Source organism: Xenopus tropicalis, chromosome 3 (assembly GCF_000004195.4).
Source record: "Xenopus tropicalis strain Nigerian chromosome 3, UCB_Xtro_10.0, whole genome shotgun sequence".
Classification (NCBI taxonomy): Eukaryota; Metazoa; Chordata; class Amphibia; order Anura; family Pipidae; genus Xenopus; species Xenopus tropicalis.
Genome location: NC_030679.2, coordinates 14,025,648 through 14,046,615, shown reverse-complemented (window position 1 = coordinate 14,046,615; position 20,968 = coordinate 14,025,648). Strand labels below are relative to the sequence as shown.

The window sequence follows — 20,968 nt, the reverse complement described above, 5'->3', positions numbered from 1 at the left end:
TTTGTAAACAGGTAAATATTGGTATGTATAGATACTATTGCGAGATACCATAGATAATACAGTATACAACAACAACAAACATTTGTAAAGCGCTTTTCTCCCGTAGGACCCAAAGCGCAGTATAAGGATATAATTACTGTGTGCAGAACATTCCATCTCTGCATATGTATATTTATGTTGGCAGTTCCCATACAGTTTCCCAGTACAGTATAAGGCTATTAAGCGTACCAAACATACCTACCCTGATTCTATTAAACTGTTAGCTGGTGCTATTATATAATTTACCTTAGCAACAGAATCATTCTCCTCAAGTCTATCAAATCAATCATATAATTAATCAATCTATATGTATGACACTTAAGAAGGTCATACACTGAGAGATCCCCCTGCAATCTACTTATTGGCTCCACAGGATAAAAAAACAGATTACCTGCAAAATGGAGCCAAGTGAGGGCAAATTACAGCCAAACCAGTGGTAGCTCAGAATTGTGCACATCTTGCTATTTCCAAAGCCACCAATAGGAGGCACCAGTAGACTGGGCTTTCTGTGTGTGCGTAGGCACGGCAATGCTCCGAAGGTTCAATAAGAGTTTTCTCAAACATCCATGTATATGCAGCCTTATCTTCTAGCATAACCCTGCAATAAACCCAATAGGGCTGTTCTGCCCCCAATAAGGGGTAATTATATCTTAGTTGGGATCAAGTACAGGTACTGTTTTATTATTACAGAGAAAAGGGAATCATTTAACCATTAAATAAACCCAATAGGGCTGTTCTGCCCCAATAAGGGGTAATTATATCTTAGTTGGGATCAAGTACAGGTACTGTTTTATTATTACAGAGAAAAGGGAATCATTTAACCATTAAATAAACCCAATAGGGCTGTTCTGCCCCCAATAAGGGGTAATTATATCTTAGTTGGGATCAAGTACAGGTACTGTTTTATTATTACAGAGAAAAGGGAATCATTTAACCATTAAATAAACCCAATAGGGCTGTTCTGCCCTAATAAGGGGTAATTATATCTTAGTTGGGATCAAGTACAGGTACTGTTTTATTATTACAGAGAAAAGGGAATCATTTAACCATTAAATAAACCCAATAGGACTGTTCTGCCCCCAATAAGGGGTAATTATATCTTAGTTGGGATCAAGTACAAGGTACTGTTTTATTATTACAGAGAAAAGGGAATCATTTAAAAAAAATGTTAATTATTTGCTGATAATGTAGTCTATGGGAGATGGCCTTCGTAATTTGGATCTTTTTGGATAACAGAGCTATACTATAGACTATATCTAGACTATACCTCATACCTCCCAACATTTGAAAAATGGAAAGAGGGACATAAAGAAATGCTGTGCTACATGTGGTGGAAATTTTTTGACCATGCCCATTTTTTGCGACCCTAAATACCACTCCCATTTTACTAAATCTGGCAGGTTATTTAAAGTGTAAACACATTTCTGGGGGTTTTGGGGTCATTTTATGTGTTATTACAGTTTTGCTACTGCAGGTGAAATTGCCCTTTAAGCTGCAAGTCTCTGTTTCCCCAAAGATATAGTAACATAGTAAGTTAGGTTGAAAAAAGACATATGTCCATCACGTTCAACCATAATGCCTATGTATAACCTGCCTAAAGGTCCCCATACACTATAAGAAGCGAGCGGATCTTCACCCGATATCCCCACCTACGGGTGGGCGATATCGGGTAGAAAGTAACTTGAAAAAAAAATAATCCGATCTTACAGTTGCGGCTATGGGGCAGTCGGTTCGGGGACCGCATCAACGAGCCGATGCGGTCCCCGATCCGACCAGATTTTCTAACCTGGCTGATCGAGATCTGGCCAATTTCAGGCCAGATATCGGTCGGCCAGGCCGCTCTGTTCTGCCCATACACGGGCCAATTAGCTGCCGATATCGGCAGCTATAGTCAGCCCGTGTATGGGGACCTTAACTGCTAGTTGATCCAGAGAAAGGCAAAAAACCCCACATCTGAAGCCTCTCTAATTTGCCATACCCTTTTCCAGCTTAGTTGACCTTCTTTGGATCCGCTCTAAAGCTGGCCATACACGTGGCGATCTGACGATGAAACATCGTCAGATCCGCCACACACAGTCAGGGCTGAAACAGCAGATAAGGAGGTAGAAACAATAGAATTTCTACCTCCTTCTGCCGATTCAGCCCTGACGGCAGATTTTGGTCAGGCGCCTTCTATGGCGCCCGATCAAAATTTTCTAACCTGGCCGATCGGCGAGTCAGCAGCTTCCTGCGATATCGGTCGACTCGCCGACATGCCATACACGCACTGAATATCGTACGAAACGAGGTTTCGTACGATAGTATCGGTGCGTGTATGGCCAGCTCTAATTCAATAATGTCCCGTTTGAGCACTGGAAACTGAACTGCATATTCTAGATCAGCGATTCTCAACCTGTGGGTTATAAAGCACACAAACAGTGAAAAGATCAACTGCAGAACCAAGCACATTGATGTTAAACATCACTACCTACGTGATTTACTGGAACAGAATGTGACTGAGCTTATATACAGTGAGACAATATGATAGCAGATGCTAAGACAAAGCCACTACCACAATCTAAATTTGAGAAGCTCAGAACAAGAATGGGACTCATGTGAGAAGTATTTGTTGAGTGGGTGTGTTAGACTTGTGCGAGTACACTTTCAGTTAGCAACACAAACCTTCTCACTAATATACTGTATAGTGATGAGCCAAAAAAGTTGCATCAAACTGAGTGCGGTTGCGTCAAAAATGGGCACGGCCGCACAAAAAAAAAAAAGGCAGGTGACAAAAATAACATGCGAATGACAAAAAAGTTGCACGACAAAATGCGTTTCATGGATTTTTCGCCATTTTGCAAATCTTCTTGTTGTTTTGTGAATTTTATGGTGAAGCGAAACGGGACAGATTCGCTCATCACTAATGCTGTGTTATACTGTTATTAAGTTCTGCCAGTAGGTATCAGTATACATGTTCAGTATACAGCAGCCAAACAACTGTTGCTACAATTTTGGTGTTAGTGTTACTTTTTATTACTTATCTTCCTATTCAATAAGTCTCATTCAAAATAGCCTGGTTGCTAAGATAAATAAGGCCTAGCAACCAAATAGCTGCTGAAATAAAAACTGAAAATCCATAAAAAATGAAGACTAATTGCAAATTGTCACAGAATATCAAAATCTTCATCATCTACACCAGTTAAAGTAAAGCTACACCACCTCTTTAACAAGCATGAATTCAGCTGCTCCCGTTTTTGACAGCTCCTTGTGTATAAATGTCTTTCCTGGGAAAAATAGTTGCAGCTGTGGTTATGATTGTGCAAAGTACAAACAGATTTGGGGTGGTTCATGTCAGTAGTTGTTATGTGGGGTTTTAGGGGATATGCTGGGAGATGAAGTTCAGCAATATTGGCTAGCACTGTGGTCCCAAACTATAGGGTTGGCACTCCCTGGGCTTTAGCAGGCCCGGACTGGCAACCTGTGGGTTCTGGCAGTCAGAGGGGCTGCTGTAAGATGCCATAGACCCAGTCCAGACCTGGGTGTTCAAGACTTCCCATGCCCTGTCCAGCCATATCTTCTGCGCCCAAGCACTGCTCATGTCACTGTCCCACATATTTGTATCTGCTGTATTTTGGGTTAACAGCTGTTCCTGCCGATAGCCAAGTTTTCATACCAACTTTAAAGCGTCAATAAAGTTAACAATCTGACCTCTTGGGCATGAAAGAGTGAGGTGTGGCACATTCATAGAACAGGAGCATGGCACCATATCCTGAAAATGTCACTGGCTGCTCACAAAAGTGGGCATTTAATATTGCAGAGTGATAACAGGGCTGTTAGATTTTGAACACAAAGTTGAAATTGCCCTCTTAAGCTCCAGTCCCTTCCCAGATGCTATTATCCCCCCACTGCTACTATAGGTACCATCTCTCCCTACTATACCTGCTATCCCACAGCCCCAGTCCCTTCCCAGAGGCTATTATCCCCCCACTGCTACTATAGGCACCATCTCTCCCTACTATACCTGCTATCCCACAGCCCCAGTCCCTTCCCAGAGGCTATTATCCCCCCACTGCTACTATAGGCACCATCTCTCCCTACTATACCTGCTATCCCACAGCCCCAGTCCCTTCCCAGAGGCTATTATCCCACTGCTACTATAGGCACCATCTCTCCCTACTATACCTGCTATCCCACAGCCCCAGTCCCTTCCCAGAGGCTATTATCCCCCCACTGTTACTATAGGCACCATCTCTCCCTACTATACCTGCTATCCCACAGCCACAGTCCCTTCCCAGAGGCTATTATCCCCCCACTGCTACTATAGGCACCATCTCTCCCTACTATACCTGCTATCCCACAGCCACAGTCCCTTCCCAGAGGCTATTATCCCCCCACTGTTACTATAGGCACCATCTCTCCCTACTATACCTGCTATCCCACAGCCCCAGTCCCTTCCCAGAGGCTATTATCCCCCCACTGCTACTATAGGCACCATCTCTCCCTACTATACCTGCTATCCCACAGCCCCAGTCCCTTTCCAGAGGCTATTATCCCCCCACTGCTACTATAGGCACCATCTCTCCCTACTATACCTGCTATCCCACAGCCCCAGTCCCTTCCCAGAGGCTATTATCCCCCCACTGCTACTATAGGCACCATCTCTCCCTACTATACCTGCTATCCCACAGCCCCAGTCCCTTCCCAGAGGCTATTATCCCCCCACTGCTACTATAGGCACCATCTCTCCATGCTATACCTGCTATCCCACAGCCACAGTCCCTTCCCAGAGGCTATTATCCCACTGCTACTATAGGCACCATCTCTCCCTACTATACCTGCTATCCCACAGCCCCAGTCCCTTCCCAGAGGCTATTATCCCCACACTGCTACTATAGGCACCATCTCTCCCTACTATACCTGCTATCCCACAGCCCCAGTCCCTTCCCAGAGGCTATTATCCCCCACTGCTACTATAGGCACCATCTCTCCCTACTATACCTGCTATCCCACAGCCCCAGTCCCTTCCCAGAGGCTATTATCCCCCCACTGCTACTATAGGCACCATCTCTCCCTACTATACCTGCTATCCCACAGCCCCAGTCCCTTCCCAGAGGCTATTATCCCCCACTGCTACTATAGGCACCATCTCTCCCTACTATACCTGCTATCCCACAGCCACAGTCCCTTCCCAGAGGCTATTATCCCCCCACTGCTATTATAGGCACCATCTCTCCCTACTATACCTGCTATCCCACAGCCCCAGTTCCTTTCTATACCAAGCCTTGGCATATGCCCAGTTTATGGTTTGATTGTTCCACAGCTAAATGGTATACCCTACCCAGTAGGCACCCCAGAGGTATGCTATCTTTGCATTTATAATGATGGGCACCGTATCCCTCTCAGTGAAGTCAGCATCCCCTATGAACCCGGCACTATCCTCAGCTCATTCTACATGAAGTCGCCAGTGTACGGGATCAGTCTGCTGGTTAATAGATAGGGTTGGGGGCGGTGCAGGGGGGGTTGTGTTAGCAGAAGGGCGGCTCCTGAGATCGCAAGTGGAGAGCTCAGTACAGAGAGCCCATGAAAAGAAGGCTGCCTCCTGCATGTGCTTAGAGAAAAGCCAGGGAGAGGGCAGGGGGGCCCTCGGATGGAAGGAGCTACAGGACTCGTATGGATATGGGTGGGCAGCATGACGCTGCTGGCACTTACTGTGCCCACTTCCAGCGGTGAGTGATGGATGGATAGAAGGTGAATGCAGGAGGGATAGAATGAATAGAGGATGCACAGAATATTTGATGGATGAAAGAAGGCAGTGTGTTTTATTTGTTGTTATTCTTTATATATTTGAATAGATTTGGGGACTATTGCTTGCCAGCATCTGTTTTATAGTGTCTTCAGTTGAATTTATTTGCATTTTTATAACCCGGAAAGCAAATACATATAACCACCCCGATTAACTACAGTGCTTTTGTGTTCCCATATACACATGAAGCTGCTAAATCCCAATGACTTTATCAAAGGCATACAACTACCATGTGTGTTACGATGTTTGCATTGAGGTACAGCGCTAGATTTCTGTTTGGGGTGCCCGAAGGCTGCCCCATTCTCCGCTACCCCCCCCCCCCCCCCCCAGAATTGCGTGCATGCGCATCCTTTTCGCTCACAAACGGAGCACTGGGGACGGGACGCGCTGAAGTTTTTTTCATTTCCCGTCCACATTGCTCTGTATGTGAGCAAATTTTACGTGCGGCTGGGTGGCATGTCGTCCCTAAATTTATGCCGCCCTAGGCCTGGGCTGTTGCGGCCTCGCCACAAACATGGGCCTGTTTATATGAATTTATATAGTTACCCACAGATGTATTTTTTGTCTGTGCTGGCAGTGTAGTCAGTGCCAATAGTAATAGCCAGAGGAGAACCAGTAGTAGCAGTGGGTATAATAGCCTATGGCAAGAGACCATGGCTGTGGGATAGCAGGTATAGTAGGGAGTGATGGTGCCTATAGTAGCAGTGGGGGGATAATAGCCTCTGGGAAGGGACTGGGGCTGTGGGATAGCAGGTATAGTAGGGAGAGATGGTGCCTATAGTAGCAGTGGGGGGATAATAGCCTCTGGGAAGGGACTGGGGCTGTGGGATAGCAGGTATAGTAGGGAGAGATGGTGCCTATAGTAGCAGTGGGGGGATAATAGCCTCTGGGAAGGGACTGTGGCTGTGGGATAGCAGGTATAGTAGGGAGAGATGGTGCCTATAGTAGCAGTGGGGAGATAATAGCCTCTGGGAAGGGACTGGGGCTGTGGGATAGCAGGTATAGTAGGGAGAGATGGTGCCTATAGTAGCAGTGGGGGGATAATAGCCTCTGGGAAGGGACTGGGGCTGTGGGATAGCAGGTATAGTAGGGAGAGATGGTGCCTATAGTAGCAGTGGGGATAACAGTCTAATTATATTAATATTATTATATATATAAGGTCAAGATATGCATACAGAGTGCAAACATTGTGTTCTCCTGTATATAAGTACATAGTGTATGAATGTATAAGGGGAAAGATTTGCCAGCCCTTGTACATTTAGGCACATTTATTGGCCTGTTAGGCTAATGCACATTTCCTGCAGGTTTAACAATGTGTTGACTCTCCTCTGTGCAATGTACAGAGTGCAGCACAGGATATATATAGCCCAGGGAAGGGAGCATTTATAGTAACAAGTTATAATTGAAGTGTTGGCACATACTAGGATTCCATTTGTCAGTTGAGTATCAGAAGTTGTGTCCTGTTTGTAGCTCATTTCCTAAATGTTTCTAGTGTAACATTAACTGTTAGCTCTGCAGCCAATCACAAGGCACTGCTAACATCAGATTGGAGATAGATGGACTACTAGGATAAAATGTACATGTTTCAGGAATGTTGATTCTGCAGTCCCAAGCTGTTGGAATATGACCCTAGGGGATTCTGGGAGTTGTAGTTCATCAAAATATGGAGGGGTACAGGCGATACATCCCTGTGGCATATAATTAACATCACTGACCTTGTGGCACGCTCTATATACAGAGATATGATATCATTTTCTACCAGCTGTCCTCCATTAATCTTTCTTTCCATTTTTTCGGTTAAAGGGAACAGAAATCAGTCAGAGCATCTCAAAGACATTGTGGAACATTCAGAGATTATAGAACCCCACTGGCTTGGGGACTTCTTTATAGGAATGGAAGCTGGAGGCAAGGTGAGCGCTATGTCTACATCAAAACCTTCTGCTTTTACTGAACCCCCATCACCCTAATTCCACTTGATTTCTCCTTGTGAGACTGGGAAGCTTCAAGCTGGGACTTGAGGTTCAGCACAATCAGCAGGCTTGCTATAGATTTCTTTATTCCATTTATACCTATGAAAAGCTTGCAGGCTCCATCTTAGTTATGCACATCGGCAGAATATTCTGGAAAGCGTCCTTGATTGCTGCCCATTTAGTATAAATAAATGCACTAAACAGGGGATGTATAGACAGCTTTGTATTAATAATGGATACAACGTTGTCCTTCTTTAAAAGGGAAAATTGTACCAATTAAGAACTTGTTTATTGCCCTTTAAAAATTTCCCTGATGTGAAATATGTGTCCTCTCTTTTTCTAAGCAACTTGCCTTATCTAATTCTAGTGTGAAAATAACCCACCCTTTTTGACGTGTTCCTGGGGTCACTAACCAGCTTGTATGCAACCACTTGTACACCAGCCCCCTGCAGCGCTGGGGCAACCTGGCCGGATTGCCTAGGGGCGTATATGCAGCAAGCATTTTTCGGTTTGGAGTTTCAGCAGCGCCGGATTTCAAACTGGGGCGCCCCTAGGCCGCACCCCATTCGCGCCCCACGCGCATGCGCAAACAAACCCACCTCCCCTGTGCCGCGCCAATGCAATGGTGCATGCGCGGGCATTTAAACTCCCATACGGAGCAGTGGGGAGAAGTCCCCATTGCTCCGTATGGGAGCAAAATGTCACAATTTTGTTGCGGCGGGGCGGCATGCCGCCCCTAAATTTCTGACGCCCTAGGCCTCGCCACAAATCCGGGCCTGAGTTTCAGCAGCTATCTGGTTGCTAGGGTCCAAATTACCTTGAATGAAAAGCCGGTATATTAATAGGAGAGGACCTGAATAGAAAAAGAGGTTATAAAAAATAACAATAACAATAAAACTGTAGCCTCACAAAGCAATAGTTTTTTGTCTGCCGGGGTCAGTGATGCCCATTTGAAAGCTGCAAAGAGAAAAAAATGGCAAATAGTGCAAAAACGATAGAAATAAATAATGAAGACCAATTGAAAAGTTGCTTAGAATGGGCAATTCTATAACATACTAAAAGTTTACTTTAAGTTGAACCATCCTTTTTAGTAGAAGTAAGCCATTTTAAACACACTGAGGCCCCTGTATACAACAACCCCCCTTAACTGCCCTCCACCCCCCCATCCCTCCTTTAACCTAAAATAATCTACTGCTAAGCTAGAGTATACTTATGGTTAGTGATCACAGCAAAGGAGGCTCTGAAAGGAAATGATGGCGCCCTAACAAGAAGGCTGTGTAGCTCTGCATTGGGCTCTCCAATATGGGGGCACCTTTGGGAGTTTGTGTGATATGTTTGGGGAGAGGGGCCTGTGTAGGGGCCGGCTTCTCTAATTAATCAATTTCAATGAAATTCCTACCAGTTTAGCACTTCTGGCTGGATTTTTTTTTTACTTTTCCTTTTACATTCTAAAAATAAAACAAAACAAAAAAATTATAATTTCATTACATCCTTGGGATCCAGTGGGGCCACTAGCCATTTACCTTGCCTCCGTTGCTCTGCAGATACTGTTCTGTTGCTTATAACTCAGTCATTATCCGTATCTTTTTGTTATTTAGTACCCGGAACATGCAGAGCTGCTTGTCAAGGCAGAAGGTCAGGATCTCATCCTTTCCTTGCACAGAAATGAGTAAGTATGGGCCGGATGAATGGAAAGAGCCAAATAGTTGGTATCCTTGGGGTCACTCAGTTGAATACTTAGGATGAGACCATTGCATCCTTACTATTACTCTGTTGCATGCTTTTGGCTCCTCAGTAGAATACTTAGGGTCACTAAAGGTCCCCATACACGGGCCAATTCTAATTGGCCCGTGTATGAAATCGGCCAGATCTCAAATGAGGTTTAAAAATCTAGTCGGATAGGGGACTGCATCGGCTCGTTGATGCGGTCCCTGGACTGACTTTGCCTATGCCCGTCATTATGATGCAATTAGCCTGGATTCTCCCGATATCGCCCACCCTTAGGTGACACCGCGCAGCGAGCGGATCTTAAGGTGTATGGGGACCTTAAGTGGCTACTTTAGGGCCATTCATTAGTATTGTCATATTACTCACTTGCATCTTAGGGTCACTCAGTAGCATCCTTATGATTACACTGCTGCATCCTTAAGGCTGCTCGGTTCTGATCTTTGCCCTACTATACCGGTCAACCCTCCAGAGTATGGCACACACAGGCAGCATAAGACAGGCAGAGTATGGCACACACAGGCAGCACAGGGCAGGCAGAGTATGGCACACACAAGCAGCATAAGACAGGCAGAGTATGGCACACACAGGCAGCACAGGGCAGGCAGAGTATGGCACACACAGGCAGGGTAGGGCAGGCAGAGTATGGCACACACAGGCAGGGTAGGGCAGGCAGAGTATGGCACACACAGGCAGGGTAGGGCAGGCAGAGTGTGGCACACACAGGCAGCACTCTGCCTGCCCTACCCTGCCTGTGTGTGCCATACTATCCCTGCCCTACCCTGCCTGTGTGTGCCATACTCTGCCTGCCCTACACTGCCTGTGTGTGCCATACTCTGCCTGCCCTACACTGCCTGTGTGTGCCATACTCTGCCTGCCCTATGCTGCCTGTGTGTGCCATACTCTGCCTGCCCTATGCTACCCTATGAGGGGTCACAGAACCCCTCGGTTACTTCTAATATCCTTATCATTTACAGTAGGGGGTACATTATCCCTTATAATACATGAGTGATACTCAGCGTTCCCTGTATAACTCAGCCTGCAGCCTTGTGCCTTTATATGGGCACAGAACCCCTCAGTGACTGCTAACATCCTTATCATTTAATGTAGGGGGAACATCATCAGTATGTCATCAGATGGCTCCATTACTGAGTCCTCAGTGCAGATTTGGTTAGCAGGCTGCACACTGTCCCTATGTATTTGCCATAGGTCTGGGCCATTGTGACCTTCCCACAAATCTGGGCCTGGGACCATTAAATAGGCCTGACTGCACCAGTAAATGTAGCTATAGCAACAATTACATTTATTTGTTACCAACAGGTTGCTGTTCTGTTCTGGTGAGAAATAGGACAGCCTCCAGGCATATTCAATGTATACTTAAAAGATAGACTGCCCTCTTAAACTGTTTTAAAGCAAAGCTGTTTCCCTTGAAAGTAACATTTAACATTATATAGGCAATGCTATAGTTTGAAATTGGTCTTTGCAATTTGATTGCATATTGTCTATTATTCTCAATCTTGTACTATAATGTCATTATAAGGTGAACTTCCCCTTTAATACATTAACCCTGACAGTTGCTAGTAAGGGACCAGTCAGTGGAATCGTGACTGCAGAATCACTTATGTACGATGAGAGTTCCAGGGAGATATTTGCCAATGAGGCAAAGATGGGCACTGGGATTGAATGATAGATCTATAGAACCATTAGATAATGAGAGCCAGTGTCTGGGGACAGCTCCATACGCTCCCCTTTTATTAAATGATAGCCAGCCATTGTTATTCTAAGCGTGACCTGATGTGACTTGCTGATGCCCATGTCTGGGGTGAGTGATGAGATCATCAGGATGACATCACAAGGCCTGTCTGCTCAGAGCCCTTTGCACAGTCATCTCTTTGTGTGAAATCTTATGGTCTATACAGTAATGGCTCCCAGCCAGAATATTCCCCCACCCCTAGCAATCTAATGCTTTTAGCTTAATGAAACCTGTGCAGGGAGACCAACCTAACCCCCTATCCTGTTGTGTATCCCATTCATGGAGAACATGAAGCTCCTCTGACAAGCTTCCTAATGACTTAGCTAATCAGATGCTTCCTCCTCCTCCTCCTCCTCCTCCTCCTCCTCCTTCTCCTCCTTTGCTCCCAGAAGAAAGAGAGATGCACATTAAACAGACAGAAGCAATTTAAGAATAATTCACATCATTGTATTCACTGGGTTTTGCATGTTGTTCCTTTAAATGTAGTATATTTATATGTAGTATCTATCTATCTATCTATCTATCTATCTATCTATCTATCTATCTATCTATCTATCATCTATCTATCTATCTATCTATCTATCTATCTATCAATCTATCTATCTATCTATCTATCTATCATCTATCTATCTATCAATCTATCTATCTATCTATCTATCTATCATCTATCTATCTATCTATCTATCTATCTATCAATCTATCTATCTATCTATCTATCTATCATCTATCTATCTATCTATCTATACATCTATCTATCAATCAATCAATCTATCTATCTATCTATCTATCTATCTATACATCTATCTATCTATCTATCTATCTATCTATCTATCTATCTATCTATCTATCTATCTATCTATCAATCTATCTATCTATCTATCTATCTATCTATACATCTATCTATCAATCTATCTATACATCTATCTATCTATTTAGGGCATTCAAGTTAGCTGGGACAGCAGAAACTTTCATCAGGTACAAGGAAGCAAATAAAGCAGCAAAAAAGCTATCAAGCAAGCTAAAATAGAAATGGAAAGGGATATTGCAGCTAGGAGTAAAAAGAATCCAAAATTATTTTTTAATTATGTGAATAGTAAAAAAATGAAGCAAGAAGGGGTGGGAACTTTATTATCACGGGGGGGTAAGTTGGTTGATGAGAAGGGGGAAAAAGCTGAAATTTTGAACTCTTATTTTTCATCTGTCTATACATCTGAGGAGCCAGATAATGAAGGCTTCCCTTGTAATATGCCCAGTTCTAGTAATTTAGCCACTGGCGCATGGGTCACTCGGGAGGGAATTCAAAAGAGACTTGAACATGTAAAGGTAAACAAAGGTCCAGGGCCGGATGGGATTCATCCCAGGGTATTAAATGAGCTGAGCGCTGTGATTGCCAAACCTCTTCACTTAATTTTTCAGGATTCATTGAGGTCTGGCATGGTGCCGAGAGACTGGCGGATTGCTAATGTGGTGCCGTTATTTAAAAAGGGATCCCGTTCTCAGCCTGAAAACTATAGGCCTGTTAGTCTGACATCAGTAGTAGGAAAACTTTTGGAAGGGGTAATAAGGGATAGGGTACTTGAATACATTGCAGTTCACAATACTATTAGTTTGTGCCAGCATGGTTTTATGCGTAACAGATCTTGCCAGACTAATTTAGTCGCCTTTTATGAGGAGGTGCAGGAACCTTGATGCTGGAATGGCAGTTGATGTCATCTACTTGGACTTTGCTAAAGCGTTTGATACAGTACCTCACAGAAGGTTAATGATCAAATTGAGGAATATTGGCCTAGAACATAATATTTGTAATTGGATTGAGAACTGGCTGAAGGATAGAGTACAAAGAGTGGTTGTAAATGGAACATTTTCTAATTGGGCCAGTGTGGTTAGTGGGTACCGCAGGGGTCAGTCCTTGGGCCTTTGCTTTTTAACTTGTTTATTAATGACCTGGAGGGGGGCATAGACAGTACTGTTTCTATTTTTGCTGATGACACTAAATTGTGCAAAACTATAAGTTCCATGCAGGATGCTGCCGCTTTGCAGAGCGATTTGACAAAATTGGAAAACTGGGCAGCAAACTGGAAAATGAGGTTCAATGTTGATAAGTGCAAAGTTATGCATTTTGGTAGAAATAATATAAACGCAAACTATCTACTGAATGGTAGTGTGTTGGGGGTATCCTTAATGGAGAAGGATCTAGGGTTTTTTGTTGATAACAAGTTGTCTAATGCCAGGCAGTGTCATTCTGTGGCTACTAAAGCAAATAAAGTGCTGTCTTGTATAAAAAAGGGCATTGACTCAAGGGATGAGAACATAATTTTGCCCCTTTATAGGTCCCTGGTAAGGCCTCACCTTGAGTATGGGGGGCAGTTTTGGGCTCCAGTCCTTAAGAAGGATATTAATGAGCTGGAGAGAGTGCAGAGACTGCAACTAAACTGGTTAAGGGGATGGAAGATTTAAGCTATGAGGTAAGACTGTCGAGGTTGGGGTTGTTTTCTCTGGAAAAGAGGCGCTTGCGAGGGGACATGATTACTCTGTACAAGTACATTAGAGGGGATTATAGGCAGATGTTCTTTTTTCCCATAAAAACAATCAACGCACCAGAGGCCCCCCCTTTAGATTAGAGGAACGGAGCTTCCATTTGAAGCAGCGTAGGGGGTTCCTCACAGTGAGGGCAGTGAGGTTGGGGAATGCCCTTCCTAGTGATGTGGTAATGGCAGATTCTGTTAATGCCTTTAAGAGGGGCCTGGATGAGTTCTTGATCAATCAGAATATCCAAGGCTATTGTGATACTAATACCTACAGTTAGTACTAGTGGTTGTATTTATAGTTTATGTATGTGAGTGTATAGATTGGTAGGTGTGGGTTGGGTGTGCTGGGTTTACTCGGATGGGTTGAACTTGATGGACACTGGTCTTTTTTCAACCCTATGTAACTATGTAACTATCTATCTATCTATCTATCTATCATCTATCATCTATATCTATCTATCTGTTATCTATCTATCTATACATCTATCTATCTATCTATCTCTCTCTATCTATCTATCTATCTATCTATCTATCTATCTATCTATCTATCTATCTATCTATCTATCTATCTATACATCTTTCTCTCTCCATCTATCTATCTATCTATCTATCTATCTGTTATCTATCTATCTATACATCTATCTCTCTCTCCCTCTATCTATCTATCTATCTATCTATCTATCTATCTATCCTCTATCTATCTATCTATATCATCTATCGATCTACCTATCATCTATCTATCCATCGATCTACCTATAATCTATCTATCTATCTATCTATCTACCTATCATCTATCTATCCATCTATCTATCTATCTATCTATCTATCTATCTATCTATCTATCTATCTATCTCTTCCTCTTGCCCTTGCATTATCATCTGTTCATTCTATCTTATCTCTTGCTTTTCTGAATTCAAAGCACATTAATCTAGAATTCTGTATATTTAGTAAAGATGACCCCTTGCACCTTAAAACTGAAAATACCTTAGGGCACTGGCATTTTTAAATGTTTTTTTTTTTTTTTTGCCCCAAGCCAAAATCTTTGCAGGCTTTAGAAAGAGAGCTTATTTGCAAACTACCTATCACTTTTGGGTGATCTACACTCTGGGGACCCCCTGACAGTTGCAGGCTGTGCTGCCTCTGGGTGTAGGCATATTAACATTAAGGGTAAGGGCACACAGGGCAGTTTAATGCACTCTAGGTGCCACATCTTTGGGCTACTTGAAGCCCACCATAGACTATTAAGGCAGCCACTTGACAAAAAGCTCATTCAAAGCTGCATAAAAACCACCCGTACGCACCCCTCTTTCTAAAAGAGTTTAAGGGTGAAAACACACGGTGCTACTAGTAGCAGCTACTTGTCACAGCTACTAAAATAGACCATGCTGATCATTTACTTATAACCATCTCTACATATGTTTTAGCAGAGGCAATTCTCAGTATTGTCTATGGCAGGGGATTTTCTAGGGTTTCGTAAACCCAAGTGATAACCTTACAGACCGCATAATGGACGATTCACTTATATTATTTCCTTTTTCTTAAACAGACAATTCATCCATCCAAACTACAGAGAGACTCATTACAGCCTTAATTATACCCGTGTTGTCCGGACCCCCAACATGACGGTAGGAAATAATCTTGTTATATGGGTACTAAAATAAGAGTTCTTTAGGGTGCTTTCTGGTATGTTTTTATCATGTCAATATTTCATAAAAGGTTAATTGTGTATTTTTACAAATAACTTGGCTTTCTGAATGGACTGTATGAAATTGAGTGGCTATTGATTACTGCTGTTGGCTAATTCCTCACAGGTGCTGAAAAATTTTGCCTCAGTATATAGCTATGATTCCCAAACTGTGGACAGTGGATGGTCCAACTTGAAAGCCAGTTAGATGGAGATTTAGGCTTAAATGCATATTTGTGCCCTGGTACCAATTGAACTATAGCAGGGTGACTGTTACTCCAATGTTTCTATATATCTGTAACCTTGTTATGGGCTAAGGGGGCCCAGCCTGAAGGCCAGTTAGGGGGGATTTGGGGTAAGTGCTTATTTGTGCCCTGGGTACCCCTGGAACTATAGCAGGGTGACTGTTACCCCAATGTTTCTATATATCTGTAACCTTGTTATGGGCTAAGGGGGCCCAGCCTGAAGGCCAGTTAGGGGGGGATTTGGGGTGAGTGCTTATTTGTGCCCTGGGTACCCCTGGAACTATAGCAGGGTGACTGTTACCCCAATGTTTCTATATATCTGTAACCTTGTTATGGGCTAAGGGGGCCCAGCCTGAAGGCCAGTTAGGGGGGATTTGGGGTAAGTGCTTATTTGTGCCCTGGGTACCCCTGGAACTATAGCAGGGTGACTGTTACCCCAATGTTTCTATATATCTGTAACCTTGTTATGGGCTAAGGGGGCCCAGCCTGAAGGCCAGTTAGGGGTGGATTTGGGGTGAGTGCTTATTTGTGCCCTGGGTACCCCTGGAACTATAGCAGGGTGACTGTTACCCCAATGTTTCTATATATCTGTAACCTTGTTATGAGCTAAGGGGGCCCAGCCTGAAGGCCAGTTAGGGGGGATTTGGGGTGAGTGCTTATTTGTGCCCTGGGTACCCCTGGAACTATAGCAGGGTGACTGTTACCCCAATGTTTCTATATATCTGTAACCTTGTTATGGGCTAAGGGGGCCCAGCCTGAAGGCCAGTTAGGGGGGATTTGGGGTGAGTGCTTATTTGTGCCCTGGGTACCCCTGGAACTATAGCAGGGTGACTGTTACCCCAATGTTTCTATATATCTGTAACCTTGTTATGGGCTAAGGGGGCCCAGCCTGAATGCCAGTTAGGGGGAGATTTGGGGTGAGTGCTTATTTGTGCCCTGGGTACCCCTGGAACTATAGCAGGGTAAATGTTACCCCAATGTTTTATATATATCTGTTACCTTATTATGGGCTAAGGGGGCCCAGCCTGAAGGCCAGTTAGGGGGAGATTTGGGGTGAGTGCTTATTTGTGCCCTGGGTACTCCTGGAACAATAGCAGGGTGACTGTTACCCCAATGTTTCTATATATCTGTAACCTTGTTATGGGCTAAGGGGGCCCAGCCTGAATGCCAGTTAGGGGGAGATTTGGGGTGAGTGCTTATTTGTGCCCTGGGTACCCCTGGAACTATAGCAGGGTAAATGTTACCCCAATGTTTTATATATATCTGTTACCTTATTATGGGCTAAGGGGGCCCAGCCTGAAGGCCAGTTAGGGGGGGATTTGGGGTGAGTGCTTATTTGTGCCCTGGGTACTCCTGGAACTATAGCAGGGTAGACGTGCACCGCACCAGAAATGCGCTGAGGCATGCAGAAGAGGACAAGCCTGGGGACCGGCGGACACTCTTACCTTTAGATGTGCCGGTCTCCAGGCCTGTAACAGTACCGACATTTGTAACAGCACCCCCCTCTAAAGAGCTCCCACTGGGGGCTTCCAAGGTTTTCTGTAAAACTTTTTGTGAAACAATTACTAAACAAGGTGCACAGGTATCTTTAGCTGGAACCAAACACCTTTCCTCTGGACCAAACCCCTTCCAATGAATGAGGTATTGAATGTTACCTCTGAACTTGCAAAAATCGACAATTTCCTGAACCTCAAATTCTTGATGCCTGTATCAATAGATACAGGAGGAGGGGAATCAGAAGAGAAGGTGTTGAAGACCACAGATTTAAGGAGGGAGACATGAAAAGAATTTGAAATATTCATACTGGGAGGAAGTTCAAGTTTAACACAGACAGAATTGATGATTTCTTTAATCTTGAAAAGCCCAAAGAAGTGAGGACCCAACTTGGGGGAAGGAAGATGGAGTCTTATGTTCTTAGTAGATAACCAAACTGAATCCTCAACTTTAAAGGAAGGAGCCTGCAATGTTTATCAGCCACCCTCTTTTGATTTTCAAAAGCTTTCATAAGAACTTACCAAATAGACTTGGTCATGGACAACGACTTCAGCAGCAGGAAAATCAGCTTTAAGTACAGAAGAAGGTAGGGCAAGAGGGTTCCAGCCGTAGACACAGAAAAATGTCAAAGAGCCGAAAGCTTCATGCCTGAGGTTATTATGGGCAAGTTTAGCCAGGGAAGTAGTTCTGACCAGTTGCCATGGTTTTGGAAATAAAACAGTGAAGAAACTGCTCCAGGATTGGTTCAGACCTATCCCCAAAAACTTGCAGAAGGCCTGCCAGAAATGGGAGACAAATTGGAGAGAGACAATAGAGGAGGGAAAACCACGGAGCCAGAAAATCTCTTTAATAAAGATACTTGCCAAGAGAGCAGCAGACAGGAGGCTCTTCAAAGGAATGAAATGGGCCATCTTAGAAAGCGATCTACGACCAGCAGAATTGTAGTAAACTCTGCGGATTTAGGTGAGTCTACAATAAAGTCCATTGAGTAACATCTTGAACAAGAGAAGACCACCAAACGTATCTAGAAATGAGGTTGAGAGATTCTAGAGGAATGACCCCATGAAAGAACTTGAGGCACATAATACTGAGGTACAAAAGTCTTATCAGAAGGACATTCTGATGGAAGTTCAGAAGCAGACTGGGCTAGGGACACTGGAGCCCCAATCACTCGGGGGAAATAATAGGGCAGGGATGTACCATGGAAGTTTTCTTCTGTAGCCAAGGATCTGGATAGAGCATCTGCTTTGGTATTCTTAGACCCGGGTCTATAGGAAAAAATTAAATTAAACCTGGAGTAGAATAATGGCCATCTAGCTTGCCAGGGATTCAATCTAACAGATTTCAAGACATTCTTCCAAGGCTAACTTCATGGCCAGTAGCTCCTGGTTACCCACATCATGATTTCTTACAGCAGGGAATAGTTTATGGGAGAAAAAGGCACTGGGATGAAGAGGAGCTTGAAAGCATCAACTTTGAGGATGAATGGATGAGAAGTATCCAGATGAAAGTGGAGCACAAGCAATGGGCCTTCTGGGCCTCTGGAAACCAAGAAGATTTAGAATCTTTACGTGTGAGAGCTGTGATAGGAGCCACAATGGGAGAAAATCCCTTGATGAAACTTCGGTAAAAATTGGCAAAACCAAGGAAACGTTGAATGGCTTACAGTCCCACAGGTATAGGCCAATCTTCAGAAGCCTTTAATGGGTCTATTTCAAATCCGGAAGAAGAGATGATATACCCCAAAAAAGGAATCTTAGACTTTTTGTACACATTTCTCTACAGATTATACTCTCTAAGACACTGTAAAAGGTACAGGACTGTAACATGTCACAGAAAATATCCTTTATAAAATCTTGGAAGACTGCAGGAGCATTGCACAGGCCGAAGGGATTAACAAGGTACTCATATTGTCCTTCACGAGTATTGAATGTAGTCTTTTGTAGCCCCAACGGATGCGTATTAAACTGTATGCACACCAAAGATCTACCTAGAAAAAATATTTGCTTTTTTTAATCTATCAAACAGCTCTGGAATCTGGGTAAGAGGGTAATGATTCTTAACTGTAATCTTGTTCAGCCCTCGATAGTCAATAGTCAATACCTCGATAGTCTAAGTCCTCCATCCTTCTTTTGGATGAAGAAGAAACCGTCACGCGCTGTGACTTGGATTTCCTAATGAAGCGTCTGGAAAGATTCTCTTGAATGTAGTCTTTTATGGCTTGGGTCTCTGGGATGAACAAAGGATCATGTCTACACCTTGGAGGAATAGTACCTGGAATGTACCTGGAATGGAGGAAGGCTCCGACACAGCAGCAGAAGGAACTACAATGTAGTGAGTATCAGATTTTTGGGATTGTCTTTCCTTTAATCTGGTGTCAATGCGAATGACGAAGTAACTCGTCCTTAATATCATCATTAAGACCTAGCCAGAATTCCGCGACCATGGTATTATTGTTCCAGGTGACCTCAGCAGCCAGAATAAGAAAATCTATGTCATATTCTGCAGCAGACAAGGAACCATGAGACAAACAGAAGCATTGATCTTACGACACAGAGCATCAAAAATCAAGCGGAATATAGAGATAAATGCCAAAGAATCATGTACAAGGGGATTGTCTCGTTCCCAAAGTGGTGATGCCCAGGCGAGAACTTTGCCATAAAGTAGGGTTATGATATATGCCACTTTGGACTTCTCTGTAGAAAATTTTTGAGGGGTTAGCTCAAAGTGAAAGAGACACTGATTTAGGAAACCCCGACAGACCTCAGGATCACTCGCATAATGGATTGGTTCAGGAATCTTAAGCTCTGAAAACTGTGCTACAGGAGGAGAAACAACAAGAGCTAGAAACAGATGTGAGGGCAGTCCACCTCCATGAGCGCCTTGGAGTGCATCCAGCCGGGAAGAGAAAAGCTGAAGGGTCTGGGATAAATGAGCTTTCTGAGCTTACTGGACCTCAAGTCACTTAAGGAGTGCTTCCAACACATTTTGTGACCAGGGACCAGGGACCGGCATGCCTAGAGTTGCGCCAGTCTCAAAACAGCCAGTTAGGGTGAGATTTGGGGTGAGTGCTTGTTTGTGCCCTGGGTACCCCTGGAACTATAGCAGGGTGACTGTTACCCCAATGTTTCTATATATCTGTAACCTTGTTATGGGCTAAGGGGGCCCAGCCTGAAGGCCAGTTAGGGGGGGATTTGGGGTGAGTGCTTATTTGTGCCCTGGGTACCCCTGGAACTATAGCAGGGTGACTGTTACCCCAATGTTTCTATATATCTGTAACCTTGTTATGAGCTAAGGGGGCCCAGCCTGAAGGCCAGTTAGGGGGAGATTTGGGGTGAGTGCTTGTTTGTGCCCTGGATACCCCTGGAACTATAGCAGGGTGACTGTTACCCCAATGTTTCTATATATCTGTAACTTTGTTATGAGCTAAGTGGGCCCAGCCTGAAGGCCAGTTAGGGGGAGATTTGGGGTGAGTGCTTATTTGTGCCCTGGGTACCCCTGGAACTATAGCAGGGTGACTGTTACCCCAATGTTTCTATATATCTGTAACTTTGTTATGAGCTAAGGGGGCCCAGCCTGAAGGCCAGTTAGGGGGGGATTTGGGGTGAGTGCTTATTTGTGCCCTGGGTACCCCTGGAACTATAGCAGGGTGACTGTTACCCCGATGTTTCTATATATCTGTAACTTTGTTATGAGCTAAGGGGGCCCAGCCTGAAGGCCAGTTAGGGGGAGATTTGGGGTGAGTGCT

At 44.0% G+C, this 20,968-nt stretch overlaps 1 protein-coding gene across 2 annotated transcripts in view; it reads left to right on the top strand.

The window, feature by feature from the left end:
* The first annotated feature begins 5,580 nt into the window (after nt 1-5,580).
* The window catches only part of adam19 (ADAM metallopeptidase domain 19), a 37,803-nt gene continuing 22,415 nt past the window's right edge, over nt 5,581-20,968 (top strand). The window contains exons 1-4 of one of the 2 annotated variants that reach the window (XM_031897992.1): nt 5,581-5,744; nt 7,625-7,731; nt 9,390-9,460; nt 15,344-15,422. In XM_031897992.1, the coding sequence (XP_031753852.1) occupies nt 5,666-5,744; nt 7,625-7,731; nt 9,390-9,460; nt 15,344-15,422 (336 nt within the window). In that variant the 5' untranslated portion in view covers nt 5,581-5,665. 2 annotated transcript variants of the gene reach the window in all.